Genomic DNA, 16,415 nt, shown 5'->3' with positions numbered 1-16,415 from the left:
AAATACTTTTGGCAGTATTAAACAATTCGTTTCAATAAATGCACGCTGTACGCGTACACTCTAGCGTTGCAAGCAATATGCAAACGTCACGTACTCCGCTATGTGCATGGAATCCAGTAAACTACCATGCAACTAACACGCGTTTTGCAATGTGTGTGCAATGCAGCTATTTAAGCATTTGTCAATTAAGACACACTCCGCTCTATGCATGGAATCCAGCCATTGAAGAATGTTCGACATAAAGTATAACTTTTGGGCGAAGTCAGCAATGGTATATGGATTTGAAATCATGGAGCATTGATCCATGATAGGGGTTATAACTGTCGGGTAGCACTGAACCGTCAGAGCTGTATAGCGAGTCGGAGCTGGTACCTAGTCTAAATGGCACAAGCCATACCGAACATCGTGAGTGTTCGTCAAAGGGCAATGTTTGTCATGAATGCCTTATACGAAAACTTTGCCAATATGCATACTTCAAAATGATTGTATGTGCGTTCATATGTTTTGTGGACCATATCAATGTTAGAAATATTACATTTTTGGACGATATGAACGCCTTTCTAGGATCGCTATACGGCTCGTTTATCCGCTTTAAGTGAGTAGACAAGGCATTTACAGGCAAACATCAGTTAATAGACAAACTATTAGTAAAAACAAACGTTCTTGCCGATAAACATGACTGGTTTTGGTAATGTGATTTGTATATTCCGTGTATGTATTATTTTATCAGTGCAGTACCTGCGTGCGCACCTGTGTTGTGGTTTCGTATGATTCAGCATTATTTTTGCGAACTTACGTTTGCACGAATGATTAATTTCATACAATTTCGCATAGCTTGTTCGGCCCTCAACGCCGAACACACCAATGATAGTCACTGGCATTCGGATGGTGCTGGGTTAAACAATGCTACCGAGCAGAACTACGACGCACAAATGACACTAAGGTGTGACGATGGATATTGGTTGAAACCTGCGTCGAAGTTCGGCCAACCACAGACCACACAGACAGTAAGGTGCGGACTAAACGGGACCTGGACACCTGCTGCAAATTGCACTATGATAAGTATGCATTTTTGTGAGAATTGTTTGACGTCGTTTCCCGTAATAAACATAAAAATACGACGTTCCGTGCTTGTCCATTTGATATCCAGCACACGTTTCTGTCTGTTCTTAAATATTGTATTACCAATATGAGAGAAACTTGATTGTGAATCGTACTCAGTAGACGATACATAATGTGCAAGAATAGCAAGTTTGCTGGTTTCTTTAGTCTTGTTAAAGTGTCTTCATGTATGTACATGTTAGCAATGCTTAACTCTCACCATGTTTTGCATATTTCCCTTTGCCAAATAACAGAAAGACCAACGAGAACCATTTTTTTGTTTTGCATAATCATAAACCCACCGATTGCAGAATTGATATATTCAATAACGAAACAGTATGCAACGTACTATCAGATAAATATTCATTCTACCAAGTCTTTAACGTATGCCTATTTTTCAAAATAGTGCACCAACTACTTTTGGCAGTATTAAACAATTCGTTTCAATAAATGCACGCTTTACGCGTACACTCTAGCGTTGCAAGCAATTTGCAAACGTCACGCACTCTGCTATATGCATAGAATCCAGTAAACTTCCATTCAACTAACACGCGTTTTGCATTGTGTGTGCAATGCAGCTATTTAAGCATTTGACAATTAAGACACACTCCTCTCTATGCGTGGAATCCAGCCATCGAAGAATGTTCGATATAAAGTATAACTTTTGGGCGGAGTCAGCAATGGTATATGGATTTGAAATCATGGAGCATTGATCCATGATAGGAGTTATAACTGTCGGGTAGCACTGAAATGTCAGAGCTGTATAGCGAGTCGGAGCTGGTACCAAGTCTAAATGGCACAAGCCATACCGAACATCGTGAGTGTTCGTCAAAGGGCAATGTTTGACATGAATGCTTTATACGACAACTTTGCCAATATACATACTTCAATATGATTGTATGAGGTTCATATGAATGTGCGTTCATATGTTTTGTGGACCATATCAATGTTAGAAATATTACATTTTTGGACGAAATGAACGCCTTTCTAGGATCGCTATACGGCTCGTTTATCCGCTTTAAGTGAGTAGACAAGGCATTTAGAGGCATACATCAGTTAATAGACAAACTATTGGTAAAAACAAACGTTCTCGCCGATAAACATGACTGGTTTTGGTAATGTGATTTGTATATTCCGTGTATGTATTCTTTTATCAGTGTAGTACCTGCGTGCGCACCTGTTTTGTGGTTTCGTATGATTCAGCATTATTTGTGCGAACTTACGTTTGCACGTATGATTAATTTCATACCATTTCGCATAGCTTGTCCGGCCCTCAACGGCGAACACACCAATGATAGTCACTGGCAATCGGATGCTGCTGCGTTAAACAATGCTACCAAGCAGAACTACGACGCACAAATGACATTAAGGTGTGACGATGGATACTGGTTGAAACCTGCGTCGAAGTTCGGCCAACCACAGACCACGCAGACAGTGAGGTGCGGACTAAACGGGACCTGGACACCTGCTGCAATTTGCACTATGATAAGTATGCATTTTTGTGAGATTTGTTTGACGTCGTTTCCTGTAATAAACATAAAAATTCGACGTTCCGTGCTTGTCCATTTGATAGCCAGCACACGTTTCTGTCTGTTCTTAAATATTGTATTGCCAATAGGAGGGAAACTTGATTGTAAATCGTACTCAGTTGACGATACATACTGTGCAAGAATAGCAAGTTTGCTGGTTTCTTTTGTCTTGTTAAAGTGTCTAGATGTATGTACATGTTGGCAATGCTTAACTCTCACCATAGTTTGCATATTGCCCTTTGCCAAATAACAGAAAAAACCAACGAGAACCATTTTTTTGTTTTGCATAATCATAAACCCACCGATTGCAGAATTGATATATTCATCAACGGAACAGTATGCAACGTACGATCAGATAAATATTCATTCTACCAAGTCTGTAACGTATGCCTCTTTTTCAAAATAGTGCACCAAATACTTTTTTCAGTATTAAACAATTCGTTTCAATAAATGCACGCTCTACGCGTACACTCTAGCGTTGCAAGCAATATGCAAACGTCACGCACTCCGCTATATGCATGGAATCCAGTAAACTACCATGCAACTAACACGCGTTTTGCAATGTGTGTGCAATGCAGCTATTTAAGCATTTGGCAATTAAGACACACTCCGCTCTATGCGTGGAATCCAGCCATTGAAGAATGTTCGATATAAAGTATAACTTTTGGGAGAAGTCAGCAATGGTATATGGATTTGAAATCATGGAGCATTTATCCATGATAGGGGTTATAACTGTCGGGTAGCACTGAACTGTCAGAGCTGTATAGCGAGTCGGAGCTGGTACCTAGTCTAAATAGCACAAGCCATATCGAACATCGTGAGTGTTCGCCAAAGAGCAATGTTTGACATAAATGCTTTATACGACAACTTTGCCAATATACATACTTCAATATGATTGTATGAGGTTCATGTGAATGTGCGTTCATATGTTTTGTGGACCATATCCATTTTAGAAATATTACATTTTTGGACGATATGAACGCCTTTTTAGGATCGCTATACGGCTCTTTTATCCGCTTTAAGTGAGAAGACAATGCATTTAGAGGCATACATCAGTTAATAGACAAACTATTGGTAAAAACAAACGTTCTTGCCGATAAACATGACTAGTTTTGGTAATGTGATTTGTATATTCCGTGTATGTATTCTTTTATCAGTGTAGTACTTGCATGCGCACCTGTGTTGTGGTTTCGTATGATTCAGCATTATTGGTGCGAACTTGCGTTTGCACGAATGATTAATTTGATACAATTTCGCATAGCTTGCCCGGCCCTCAACGGCGAACAAACCAATGATAGTCACTGGCATTCGGATGCTGCTGCGTTAAACAATGCTACCGAGCAGAACTACGACGCACAAATTACACTAAAGTGTGACGATGGATACTGGTTGAAACCTGCGTCGAAGTTCGGCCAACCACAGACCACGCAGACAGTGAGGTGCGGACTAAACGGGACCTGGACACCTGCTGCAAATTGCACTATGATAAGTATGCATTTTTGTGAGAATTGTTTGACGTCGTTTCCCGTAATAAACATAAAAATACGACGTTCCGTGCTTGTCCATTTGATATCCAGCACACGTTTCTGTCTGTTTTTATATATTGTATTACCAATAGGAGGGAAACTTGATTGTAAATCGTACTCAGTTGACGATACATAATGTGCAAGTATAGCAAGTTTGCTGCTTTCTTTTGTCTTGTTAAAGTGTCTACATGAATGTTCATGTTGGCAATGCTTAACTCTCACCATGTTTTGCATATTGCCCTTTGCCAAATAACAGAAAAATCCAACGAGAACCATTTTTTTGTTTTGCATAATCATAAACCCACCGATTGCAGAATTGATATATTCAATATCGGTACAGTATGCAACGTACGATCAGATAAATATTCATTCTACCAAGTCTTTAACGTATGCCTCTTTTTCAAAATAATGCACCAAATACTTATGGCAGTATTAAACAATTCGTTTCAATAAATGCACGCTCTACGCGTACACTCTAGCGTTGCAAGCAATATGCAAACGTCACGCACTCCGCTATATGCATGGATTCCAGTAAACTACCATGCAACTAACACGCGTTTTGCAATGTGTGTGCAATGCAGCTCTTTAAGCATTTGGCAATTAAGACACACTCCTCTCTATGCGTGGAATCCAGCCATCGAAGAATGTTCGATATAAAGTATAACTTTTGGGCGAAGTCAGCAATGGTATATGGATTTGAAATCATGGAGCATTGGTCCATGATAGGGGTTATAACTGTCGGGTGCCACTGTACTGTCAGAGCTGTATAGCGAGTCGGAGCTGGTACCTAGTCTAAATGGCACAAGCCATACCGAACATCGTGAGTGTTCGCCAAAGGGCAATGTTTGACATGAATGCTTTGTACGACAACTTTGCCAATATACATACTTCAATATGATTGTATGAGGTTCATGTGAATGAGCGTTTATATGTTTTGTGGACCATATCAATTTTAGAAATATTACATTTTTGGACGATATGAACGCCTTTCTAGAATCGCTATACGGCTCGTTTATCCGCTTTTAGTGAGTAGACAATGCTTTTAGAGGCATAAATCAGTTTATAGACAAACTATTGGTAAAAACAAACGTTCTCGCCGATAAACATGACTGGTTTTGTTAATGTGATTTGTATATTCCGTGTATGTATTCTTTTATCAGTGTAGTACCTGCGTGCGCACCTGTGTTGTGGTTTCGTATGATTCAGCATTATTTGTGTGAACTTACGTTTGCACGAATGATTAATTTCATACAATTTTGCATAGCTTGCCCGGCCCTCAACGGCGAACACACCAATGATAGTCACTGGCATTCGGATGATGCTGCGTTTAACAATGCTACCGAGCAGAACTACGGCGCACAAATGACACTAAGGTGTGACGATGGATACTGGTTGAAACCTGCGTCGAAGTTCGGCCAACCACAGACCACGCAGACAGTGAGGTGCGGACTAAACGGGACCTGGACACCTGCTGCAAATTGCACTATGATAAGTATGCATTTTGTGAGAATTGTTTGACGTCGTTTCCCGTAATAAAAGTAAAAAAAGACGTTCATTGTCCATTTGATAGCCAGCACACGTTTCTGTCTTTTCTTAAATATTGTATTGCCAATAGGAGGGAAACTTGATTGTAAATCGTACTCAGTTGACGATACATAATGTGCAAGAATAGCAAGTTTGCTGGTTTCTTTTGTCTTGTTAAAGTGTCTGCATGTAGGTACATGTTTGCAATGCTTAACTCTCACCATGTTTTGCATATTGCTCTTTGCCAAATGACAGAAAAACCAACGAGAACCATTTTTTTTGTTTTGCATAATCATAAACCCACCGATTGCAGAATTGATATATTCAATAACGGAACAGTGTGCAACGTACGATCAGATAAGTATTCATGCTACCAAGTCTTTAACGTATACCTCTTTTTTAAAATAATGCACCAAATACTTTTGGCAGTATTAAACAATTCGTTTCAATAAATGCACGCTTTACGCGTACACTCTAGCGTTGCAAGCAATATGCAAACGTCACGCACTCCGCTATATGCATGGATTCCAGTAAACTACCATGCAACTAACACGCGTTTTGCAATGTGTGTGCAATGCAGCTATTTAAGCATTTGGCAATTAAGACACACTCCTCTCTATGCGTGGAATCCAGCCATTATAGAATGTTCGATATAAAGTATAACTTTTGGGCGAAGTCAGCAATGGTATATGGATTTGAAATCATGGAGCATTGGTCCATTATAGGGGTTATAACTGTTGGGTGCCACTGTACTGTCAGAGCTGTATAGCGAGTCGGAGCTGGTACCTAGTCTAAATGGCACAAGCCATACCGAACATCGTGAGTGTTCGCCATAGGGCAATGTTTGACATGAATGCTTTATACGACAACTTTGCCAATATACATACTTCAATATGATTGTATGAGGTACATGTGCATTCATATGTTTTGTGGACCATATACAATGTTAGAAATGTTTTATTTTTGGACGATACGAACGCCTTTCTAGGGTCGCTATACGGCTAATTTATCCGCTTTTAGTGAGTAAAATATACTTTTAAATATGCACATCGGTTATTAGACAAACTAATGGTTAACTTGAACGTTCTCAACGCATAATACGACATAGCTTTGGAGTGTTATTTTCATATTCCTTAAATATGTGCTTTATTAATTTGGTACATGTGTTAGCACGTGTTTGTTGTTTCTAATGACTCACAATTGGTTATGTGAACACATATTTGCGCGAATTGTTAATTTTATACCATTTCGCATAGCCTGCCCTGCCCTCTGGACCAAGCAGAGCCAAGCTAGTCACTGGCAGTTGGCTAATGCTACGTTAAGCAATGCTACGAAGATGAATTATGACGCAAACGTGCAACTCAAGTGTGACGATGGATACTGGTTGCAAAACACATCAACCCATGGCAACCCAAATACAACCCAAAGAGTGAAGTGCAGATTAAACGGGGACTGGACACCTGCTGAAGACTGCTCTATGATAAGTATGAATTTATGTGATAATTTTTTGACAACGCTTTCTGTAGTGCAACACCCGTAAAAACATTAGAAAGTCGTTTCTGGCTTGTATAAACATCACACTATTTTGGCAATTTTTGATATATTATATTGGCAATATGTGAGAAAATTGAATGAACATCATAGTCATCTGACGATACATTTTGTGCAAGAATAGCAATTTATCTCGTTTAATATCAATTGTCTTCTTAAGGTTTCTCATTATAGGTAGGCTTTGGTTATGTTATAGCTCTTACCATAGTTTGTGCACTGTCCTTTGTTATATGACAAGAAAACCAACAATAGCCATTGTCAGTTGAATAATCCGACAAACACCGATTGCATACTAAATGCATTTAATAACGAAACATGATGCAACGTATTATCCGATCACATTACAGTCTGCAAAGTCTTCAAAATGTGCCTCGTTGCCGCTTAAATGTTTCACGAAATACCTTTTGCAGTCTACGCAAAATTTATTGAATTAATACACGCTACACGCGTACAATCCAGTTATTTAAGCAACAGGCATATGTCACTCACGCCGCTATTTGCATGATATCCAGCCATCTATCTGCAATTAATACGAATTCCGCAATATGCGTGCAATGCAGTTAGTAATTGGGCAATGACACACCACTATATGCGTGCAGTTCAGCCATTGAAGAAGAATGTTCGATATAAAGTATAACGTTTTGGCAAAGTCAGCAATTGTCTATGGGATTGAAATGGAGAATCTATCGGTTTAGTGTTGTAACTAAAGAGTAGCGATGACCTGTCAGAGCTGTATAGCGAGTCGGCCCTGGTACTTCGTCCGAATACCGCAATCGATACTGTACATCGTGATTGTTTGCTCAACGTGGAATGGTTGATAATCATGCTCTATACAACTTAGCTAATATGCATAAATCAATATCAATTTAATTGTTTTAATGTTCCTCTACAATTGTAGGTTTTCTCAGAAAGCTAGCATTTGTTAATAATACGAACACGCATTCCGCAATATGCGTGAAATGGTGAAATGGAATGTCAGCTTTGCATTTGGTTTGTCTATTTGAAAAGGGTAAAACGATGTTTCTGAACCGAACTTTCAATATATAAGTAGAGTATTCTTATTTCTGCAACTCGAAGTAAACACATCCTATTTACTTATGTTAAAATAAACTATAATAAAACTGAACAAAAACACTACAACTTGTGCTGAACATAAATACAACACACTTCATTAATGTGTATTTACTGGATTCCTTGTTTCAGTAAATGTTTACAACGACCCCTTCAAAATTATACAATAACACTGAATTTTGTCAAAGAAAATAACAATCACTCGATCGTCTTTTACATTCAGTAAACGTCTTATGGTCATTGGAGCACATATCTAGATGCACAAATCTTTATTCTTTATTAATTTCATTATAACTTCACATACTTTATTTATATTTAAATAAGCATTATTTTGATTCCGCCGACCTAAGTAGGAACACAATTCCTTTTTTCAACGGTTCGGAACCATTTTCAAACGCAATTTTAATACACAGCTGAGGCATTATGATTACACACGTTCTGAACAGGTTTCATCAACATTAGGGAGCACTGGGAAACACACGTGATTTCTAGAGTTGTTACAAGTATTGTCTTTAATTTGCCTATTGGCTAAGTTTTGTACCCGACGTAATCAATTTTGAAATTAAAAAAGATATCATGGCGAAACAGGTTTTAAAAAGAGTTATGTAAAGATTGGAAAATAAATGTGCATTTGAACTGTTTAGTAGGTAAATCCTGATGACTGACGACGCGCAACAGCAAATAACCGTTGCTACAGTGTTTGACAAAAACGTGAATATCGTGACTTCAATTGTATATGGACATTTACTTTATTAACTTCATTATTTTGTTTAATTTTAGAAAATTTATAAATCTCAAAGTATCACTTCCTTTTACTTACACATTTTTTGTAATCGTGGTAATAAATAGAAACGCATTTGGCGTAATAAGAGTTATAAGAGTTCTTATAATTATTTCTACACTAATATTATGGTCTGTAACAAGCCACGATTAATTCATTCCCTTTTTTATGCACTTGCAATGTTTGACTTGATTTGTTTAAGTATCCATGTTCGACCTTAATTTACTTTTACTTGCTGGCAGGCATTATGAGTATTACATTTACCGTTTTGTGTAAAACTGCTGCTGCTACTACTATATAAGTTAATACATATTTTATTATATATATATATATATATATATATATATATAGATATATATAATAAGATATAGATATATATATATAATATATATATATATATATATATATATATATATATATATATATATATATATATATATATATATATATATATATATATATATATATATATATATATATATATAATAAATATGTATTAACTTAATATAGTAGTAGCAGCAGCAGTAGTAGTATACAATGTAGTCGACGTACACAAAACGGTAAATGTAGGCATTTCCCCAGGAATTTGGTCAGTCACAGCGGCATGACATCGCGGAATGGGGGTTGGTACGGAAGGGTGCCCATTTCGCTTTCAATGTTTTATTTATTTTCTATTTTTTTTTTCTTAATCGCAATGTACAATACTTTGGAGCTATTTAACCACTTCTCTACATGTTCTTTTATAAAATACGCACTACTTTTGAGTTATTTAAACACTACTATTTATTTTATTGTTTATTTATTTTTCCACAATTTATTTTATTTAAGTTATGTTTTATAATATGAAATAACAAGAAAAATAACAGTAGGCATTAGAACGCACTACAAAATTATTGCAAAAAAACCCACAACGACAATTACATATTTTACCACACGTATACATATATAAAATGTTAACTTGGAAGAACTGTTCTCCGAGGCTACTCCTGTTGCCAGGCATCCACCATTCTTCCGAAGTCCACTGCCTCATTGGCAGGTCCTTCAATGATGACCATCACCAGAACATTGAGGACATCAGACTTTGGGAGAGCACGATTTTCTGTTATTACCCTTTTTATTGTGCTGATGCCCTCTCGCAGTTTAAAATACACACAATTTGTCAAATTACACTGAAATTAGAATTTTAAATCTCTTCGATTTAACACAATGAGATATTTCAGCAAAAAGCTTTTTTTCGTGTGTTTTTATATTCTTGACAGTCTAGTCAAGTACCAACGGAGCAGTACCGACTGCTTCATCTAGAACGTACTGATCTGCACATGTGACGAATACACAAAGAGCACATCATACGTACAACTGTTTTATTTAATAGTATATTATATGTTTATAAAGTGACATTCATATTGAAATGTTATCATCTGTAGAGTCTTATAATTGATGCAACACAATATCTGTCTGTTTTCAATTATTATTCACTTGCGATTTCATTTAGTGTTGCTTTCACTACAAACTTATAAAAAGTAAAGATATTCTAACCTCCTTCAAAATGTGTTACCCATGGACAATATTTCGTCCAACTACTGTCGAACCCACTGGCTCGCTGTTTGAGTCGCTTGTTTGGTGGGTCAGAGGTTAGAGGATCATTTAAACGTCCTGGAAACTTTCATTCATTGCACTCTCTGACAGACACGATTATTAGTAGTACTGACAATGAAATGGGTAACTGAAGATTTTCCAGGCACAGGGACTGGTCGTATCTTAGATCGTAGCATTCTGGCGTGCCCACAAACTAAAGATAACTTTGTTGCAGATATATATCGTATTCCGAAAATATCGAATAAACTATTTGATGTGAATGCATTAAATGTTGGTGCTGTTAATTTTAGTCGCGTTTGAAATAGTGTGAAAACATTTAAGTTTTAGGGAGCAATCAAATGAGAGTTGACTTCAATTAACCGTAAATATAACTTCAATTACGCTTAAATGTATACCGTATTTTACAAAAATTATATGATTGACGTGACATGAATCATCTTAATCATGCTTTGTTTGTTTTATTATACTGCACGTCATAATAAAACACAATTTCTGTTCTGTTATTATAGTACACACTACCGCAACAAACAACAGTGACTACTCTTGAAACACCGCTGAAATAGTTGTTTGCAACTAAAATAAAACATCAACAAAATCGCGCATACCTTTAATTGCTCTTAAGCCATGTGCACCAGTAATAATCGATCATTATCGACCATTATTAGGGGGCAAACACCATAGTTGACACCTATAAACGACCCGTAAATCGTGCTCGCGTCTTATCTAAGCCTTTGCACACACAGCTTATACGGATTGGTCGTTGGCCGAATACAGACGGATCAGAAATTACAAGGGACTGTAAACTTTTCGGCGTTTCGGCATCATGATCGGAAAATCAAGCGCCGCGGCGAAATGGATTTTGAAGTCCAGGCACCGCGGGCCCGCTGTGCTAAAACCGCCTGGGGAAATGCCTATATATATATATATATATATATATATATATATTTATTTATTTATTACAGCAATACTACTACTTCTATCACTACTGCTTCTACAACTAGAATTAGTATAATCATCATTATTATAAGTTTAAGTGTTATTTACTATTACTACATCATAATATAATTTAATATATCGTTTTTCAACAGATTCGTGTGATAACATAATATAATCATATATTCAATAATATATATATATATATATATATATATATATATATATATATATATATATATATATATATATATATATATATATATATTTATTTATTTATTTATTAATTTATTTGTTTATGTATTTTTGTTTATGTATTTATCTTCTTTTATTTATAATAAAATTAAAAAGTCTATAAGTTGTACTAGATACGTACTTATTTTAATTACTGATTTTGTAAGTAATGCATCTTATAATATGTTTTGATCCATGATCAAACAATGCTAGCTAAATAAAATGATCAATCAATGCTAGATACTTTAATAGAGGTTTCCAAGAAGTCTAATGCTCTTGCTATATAAACACTTAGGTTACATGTTTATAATTCTATTAAGAACACATCAATAAAATCAGGAGTAATGCTTACTCTATCAAATAATCAATAGCAATCAATGACTTGCGTAAGTATTTCAGTATTGGATGGGATTGAAAAAAAAATATTCCGTGTCATTGAACATAACAGTAATGACAACTCATGCTGTATTATGAGAATGTGGAATAAGATATCAAACTTGGAATTAGATTCATTTTGGTGATTAGCTATAACAATAATCATTTCAGATTTGAATAAATGTATGTAATGGATAAGCTCAATTGGTTGTAAAAAAAACATTAATATAAATTACTTTTGCGGTTATATTCAGTAATTAATAATATTCATGAACGTGAACTTTTTTCAGGATGTACTTTTTATTCCGAACTAAATGATTACTTATATATTTAACTAGAACCCCGCGATTTGGATGTGTCGCCTGATGGTAGCATGTGTGCAGGGTGATGAAAGACAACATCCATGCAATTATCGAAGCTCTGTAGCAAGCGGTATTGAGGTCAGACGAAACGGTCAAAATGGGTTAATCAAGATTTTCTTACTGACGGACGGACGGACAGGACAAACGCTACATGCCTCCCGCATCGTAGATGCCAGGGGCAAAACAAAAGCTATCAAAAAATGTTTGAAGTAAAGCTCAAGACATAGAAGTAATCAACCTTTTTTGGGTCGCGGTCGCAGATTTCGAAATTTAAACGCGGACCCTAAGTTCAAGGTCAAGGTCATAGGGGTCAAAACTTTTATGCGCATGGAAAGGTCTTGTCCAGATACGCATGCGTACCAAATATAAAAGCAATATCTGAGGGGACACAAACGTTATGAGCTTTTTTTGAATCGCGGTCGCATATTTCGATACCTGAACGCGGTCCCCAAGTTCCATAAATTCCATGCGCATGGAAAGGTGTTGTCAAGATACACATGCGTACCTAATATGAAAGAAATATCTGAAGGGACACAGTAGGTATGAGCCTTTTTTGAATCGCGGTCGCAGATTTCGAAACGTTAACGTTGCCCTCAAGTTCAAGGTAAAGGTCACAGGGGTCAAAAATTGTATGCGCATGGAACGGTGTTTTCCATATACACATGCATACCAAATATGAAAGCAATATCTGACGGGACACAGAAGTTATGAGCCTTTTTCGAAAAGTGTGACGCCGCCGCCGACACCGCCGAAGCAAGTTGCACCTAAATAACCCCTGACCATAGACAGGCGACACAAAAACTATCTTTGCATTTCGATGACAGTATTGTTAACATAAATGTTGATGCACAATAATCAATTTTGCTTATTGCTTACATATTATCACGAGAGGTTAATCATTTTACATTCGTAGATGATCGTGCTGAGTTGCGATGATCGTCTTACGAAATTATATCTTGCGAAACATGTCTGATTATAAACGAGTGTGTTTATAACGCGTAATATACTAATTAAACGTTAATATCTATATGTTTTAGATTGCGGTAAATTTACACTCGATGACCAAAACTCCGATTATGCACAAATAACATGGCATAGTGGAACCCTCTTTGGAGATGTCATTGCAATGACGGATACAGAATCGTGGGACCCCACATAAACATGTATCGGAGAATATAACTTGTGGTTCCGATGGCCGTTGGGGAAAAACGTCTGGCTGCGAACCAAAAGGTACACTGATCCTAAAAATAGTTGTGTTTTTCACTATTACAGTGCATCCGTACACAACAATTGTTGTCGTAAAACAACAGAACATCGTTAAAGAACTCATTGCATATTTTGTGAAACCAGACTAAAAAGCATTATATGAAGTCATTAGATCCAAGTTTTCAGAATTTCCAAGATTTTTATTAAAAAATATAATTACATTAACAAAACCATAATAGTAATATATCGAGGTAGAAAACAACAATTAAATAAAAACATTCTACGTTGCATTCTTTTTTTTTTAATGCGCAACATATTCGCCTTTGTTTTGGATTCTTTTTTTGTTTACTACTTGCAACATAGGAGACATTCCTCCATTCATTCCCTACTCACGTGATTTAAATAATCATGACAAGTTCATGGTGATTTTATTTGACATATAATCGGCTCAAAAAAGAAATACTGATGTGCTTTAAATACATATTATCTTAGGATACCGAGCTATACTCACAATGTTACAGATTGTGGAAGACCTTTGATCCAGACCATGGCTGGGTGAATATCTCGAATGGAACCGCTGTAGGAAACACGGCCACATTCTACTGTGATATTGGCTACACTGTAGTCGGAAACAGTAAAACAACATGCCTTAACAACAACACCTGGAACCGCCCGACACCAGAGTGCAAAGTCAATGGTAAAACAAAACTCACATTTATTGATTCTGCATAAGCACGCAATATATTAATTAGAAAGTCATTGTAAGAAACAACTTGAAACATTGGAAAGGTTTACATAGCTTATATAACGCAGTGGAACAAATGATGAAACACGTTTTATATCGAGAATCTCATCATATCAAAATGTATCGTATCCACAAAAGTAACAAGATAACATAAGACAGCTGTTTGAGCTTATAAAACCGACAAGAAAAGACTCAAAGGTTGATCCTAAATTATCAGTAAAGCAAATAAATACACAATTAATAAGTCAAATACATAATTCATATTAAATTGTTCCATTATGCAAACAAATTATGTAATAACTGATAATTAATGCGATGCTGCCAGAAAATAAAAGCAACGAAATTTGTTTGTCCAAATTTTATTAGATTGTGGGAACTTGACACAACCGCAACACGGACATGTGGATACCTCTAACGGAACAACATATCTTTCGGTCGCCGTGTACTCGTGTGAGGCTGGATACACGCTGCTTGGAAATGTATCCCGTCTTTGTTACGCAAACAAGAAATGGAGTGATCTACCACCGACATGCATAATTAAAAGTATGTGCAATGTGCTGTTATTGAATACGCACGACTTAAAGTGCTTATACATTTTTAAATGATTTACTTTTGTTCACATTAAAAATTAATTAGCAATTGTACAATCTCTCCCATATATATTTAGTATGTAAAAACGTTCATAAGTTTATCTTTATTGTTAACATACATAATAAATGCTTCATTAAATTAATTCCATCCTGTTTCAAATAATTTATTCGAGCTTACCCTTACCAAAAAATATATGTCGCATATAAGCGGTTTACAAGTTTCGCATATAAGTCGCTTATAAGCCGCATGTTGGGATTTTACATGCAAATGAGATGTAAGCGACGTATAAGCCGCATATAGAAATTGGATACATATAAGCGGGATATAAGGGAGTTATATGCGATTTATATGCGGTTTATAAGCTGACTGTAAAGTTATCGAGCAGTTTGCATATAAGCCGCTTATGCGCCATATAAGCGATTTATATGCAAGCTATAAAGAAATTGAGCAGTTTGCATATAAGCCGCTTACACGGACGGACGCACGGACTGACGACGTAAACCATACCATCACATAAGTTCTTGCAGCCTTCGGTCAGTAGAGCTAAAAAACGGCATATGCTAGAAAACATTTACCCGTCACAGCAACATAATTAAATTTTTGCTGCTTTATCAGTTTAAGGGTTCATCACACCTGCAAGTGGGTAGGGAACCTGTTAAAAATTGTTTTGTCATAAACTCCTTTTATTCAAGTTATCATGCTTTGAATGTTACATAACCAAATAGATAAGCCTTCAACGAGTGTATTGCAACCAATAAAAGTTAAAAATATATTTAGAAAAGAAGTAATAACTTACAATAGCAAACGTCACTTAACGGGCGATCAAACATCACTTTCATCACTTAAGATTTCTTACATGTAAATAACGAATACGTCACGCGCGCATATATAAACCTTCTTGAAAACAAAAAAAACTCAAAATCATGATAACATTTTATTAGTCAGACGGACATCATTTAACTATATATCATTATTTTATCTAATAAAATAGATAAATATTACCAATTATTCTATTGAGTTTATGACATTGTTTTCAAGAAAACACTGGCCATTACCCCACCCACTTTTGACAAACTGTGACTATGCCCTAATTTAATACCTTATTCATCAAAATGAATGTGTTATTTTGTTAAATTATAATGAAATACACAGCATTAACAGTATCTGATTAGAAAGATTTATATATTTACCTCTTTATTGGGCATCATTGTTAGAAATCATTAAAAAGACACACATCAGTTTAGTTTAGTTTAAACCTATTTATTTTAGCTCGATTGCATAGAAAGTAAT

At 36.0% G+C, this 16,415-nt stretch overlaps 1 protein-coding gene across 15 annotated transcripts in view; it reads left to right on the top strand.

Annotated features, from left to right (window-relative positions):
- LOC127852289 (CUB and sushi domain-containing protein 1-like) overlaps window positions 1-14,449 on the top strand; it is a 39,310-nt gene extending 24,861 nt beyond the window's left edge. For 14 of the 15 annotated variants that reach the window (XR_008036175.1, XR_008036174.1, XR_008036172.1 and 11 more), the window contains 3 exons: window positions 6,937-7,164; window positions 13,621-13,813; window positions 14,311-14,449. Coding sequence is in view for 2 of the 15 variants with exons in the window: in XM_052386210.1 (XP_052242170.1) it covers window positions 6,937-7,164; window positions 13,621-13,742 (350 nt within the window). In the remaining 13 variants the exon portion in view is untranslated. Of the gene's footprint in view, window positions 1-5,420; window positions 5,649-6,936; window positions 7,165-13,620; window positions 13,814-14,310 lie in introns of all 15 variants that reach the window. The other variant, XM_052386209.1, reaches the window with a different exon arrangement.
- Window positions 14,450-16,415: the final 1,966 nt, after the last annotated feature.

Source organism: Dreissena polymorpha, chromosome 12 (genome assembly GCF_020536995.1).
Source record: "Dreissena polymorpha isolate Duluth1 chromosome 12, UMN_Dpol_1.0, whole genome shotgun sequence".
Classification (NCBI taxonomy): Eukaryota; Metazoa; Mollusca; class Bivalvia; order Myida; family Dreissenidae; genus Dreissena; species Dreissena polymorpha.
This window is presented reverse-complemented; position numbering and strand designations above follow the sequence as displayed.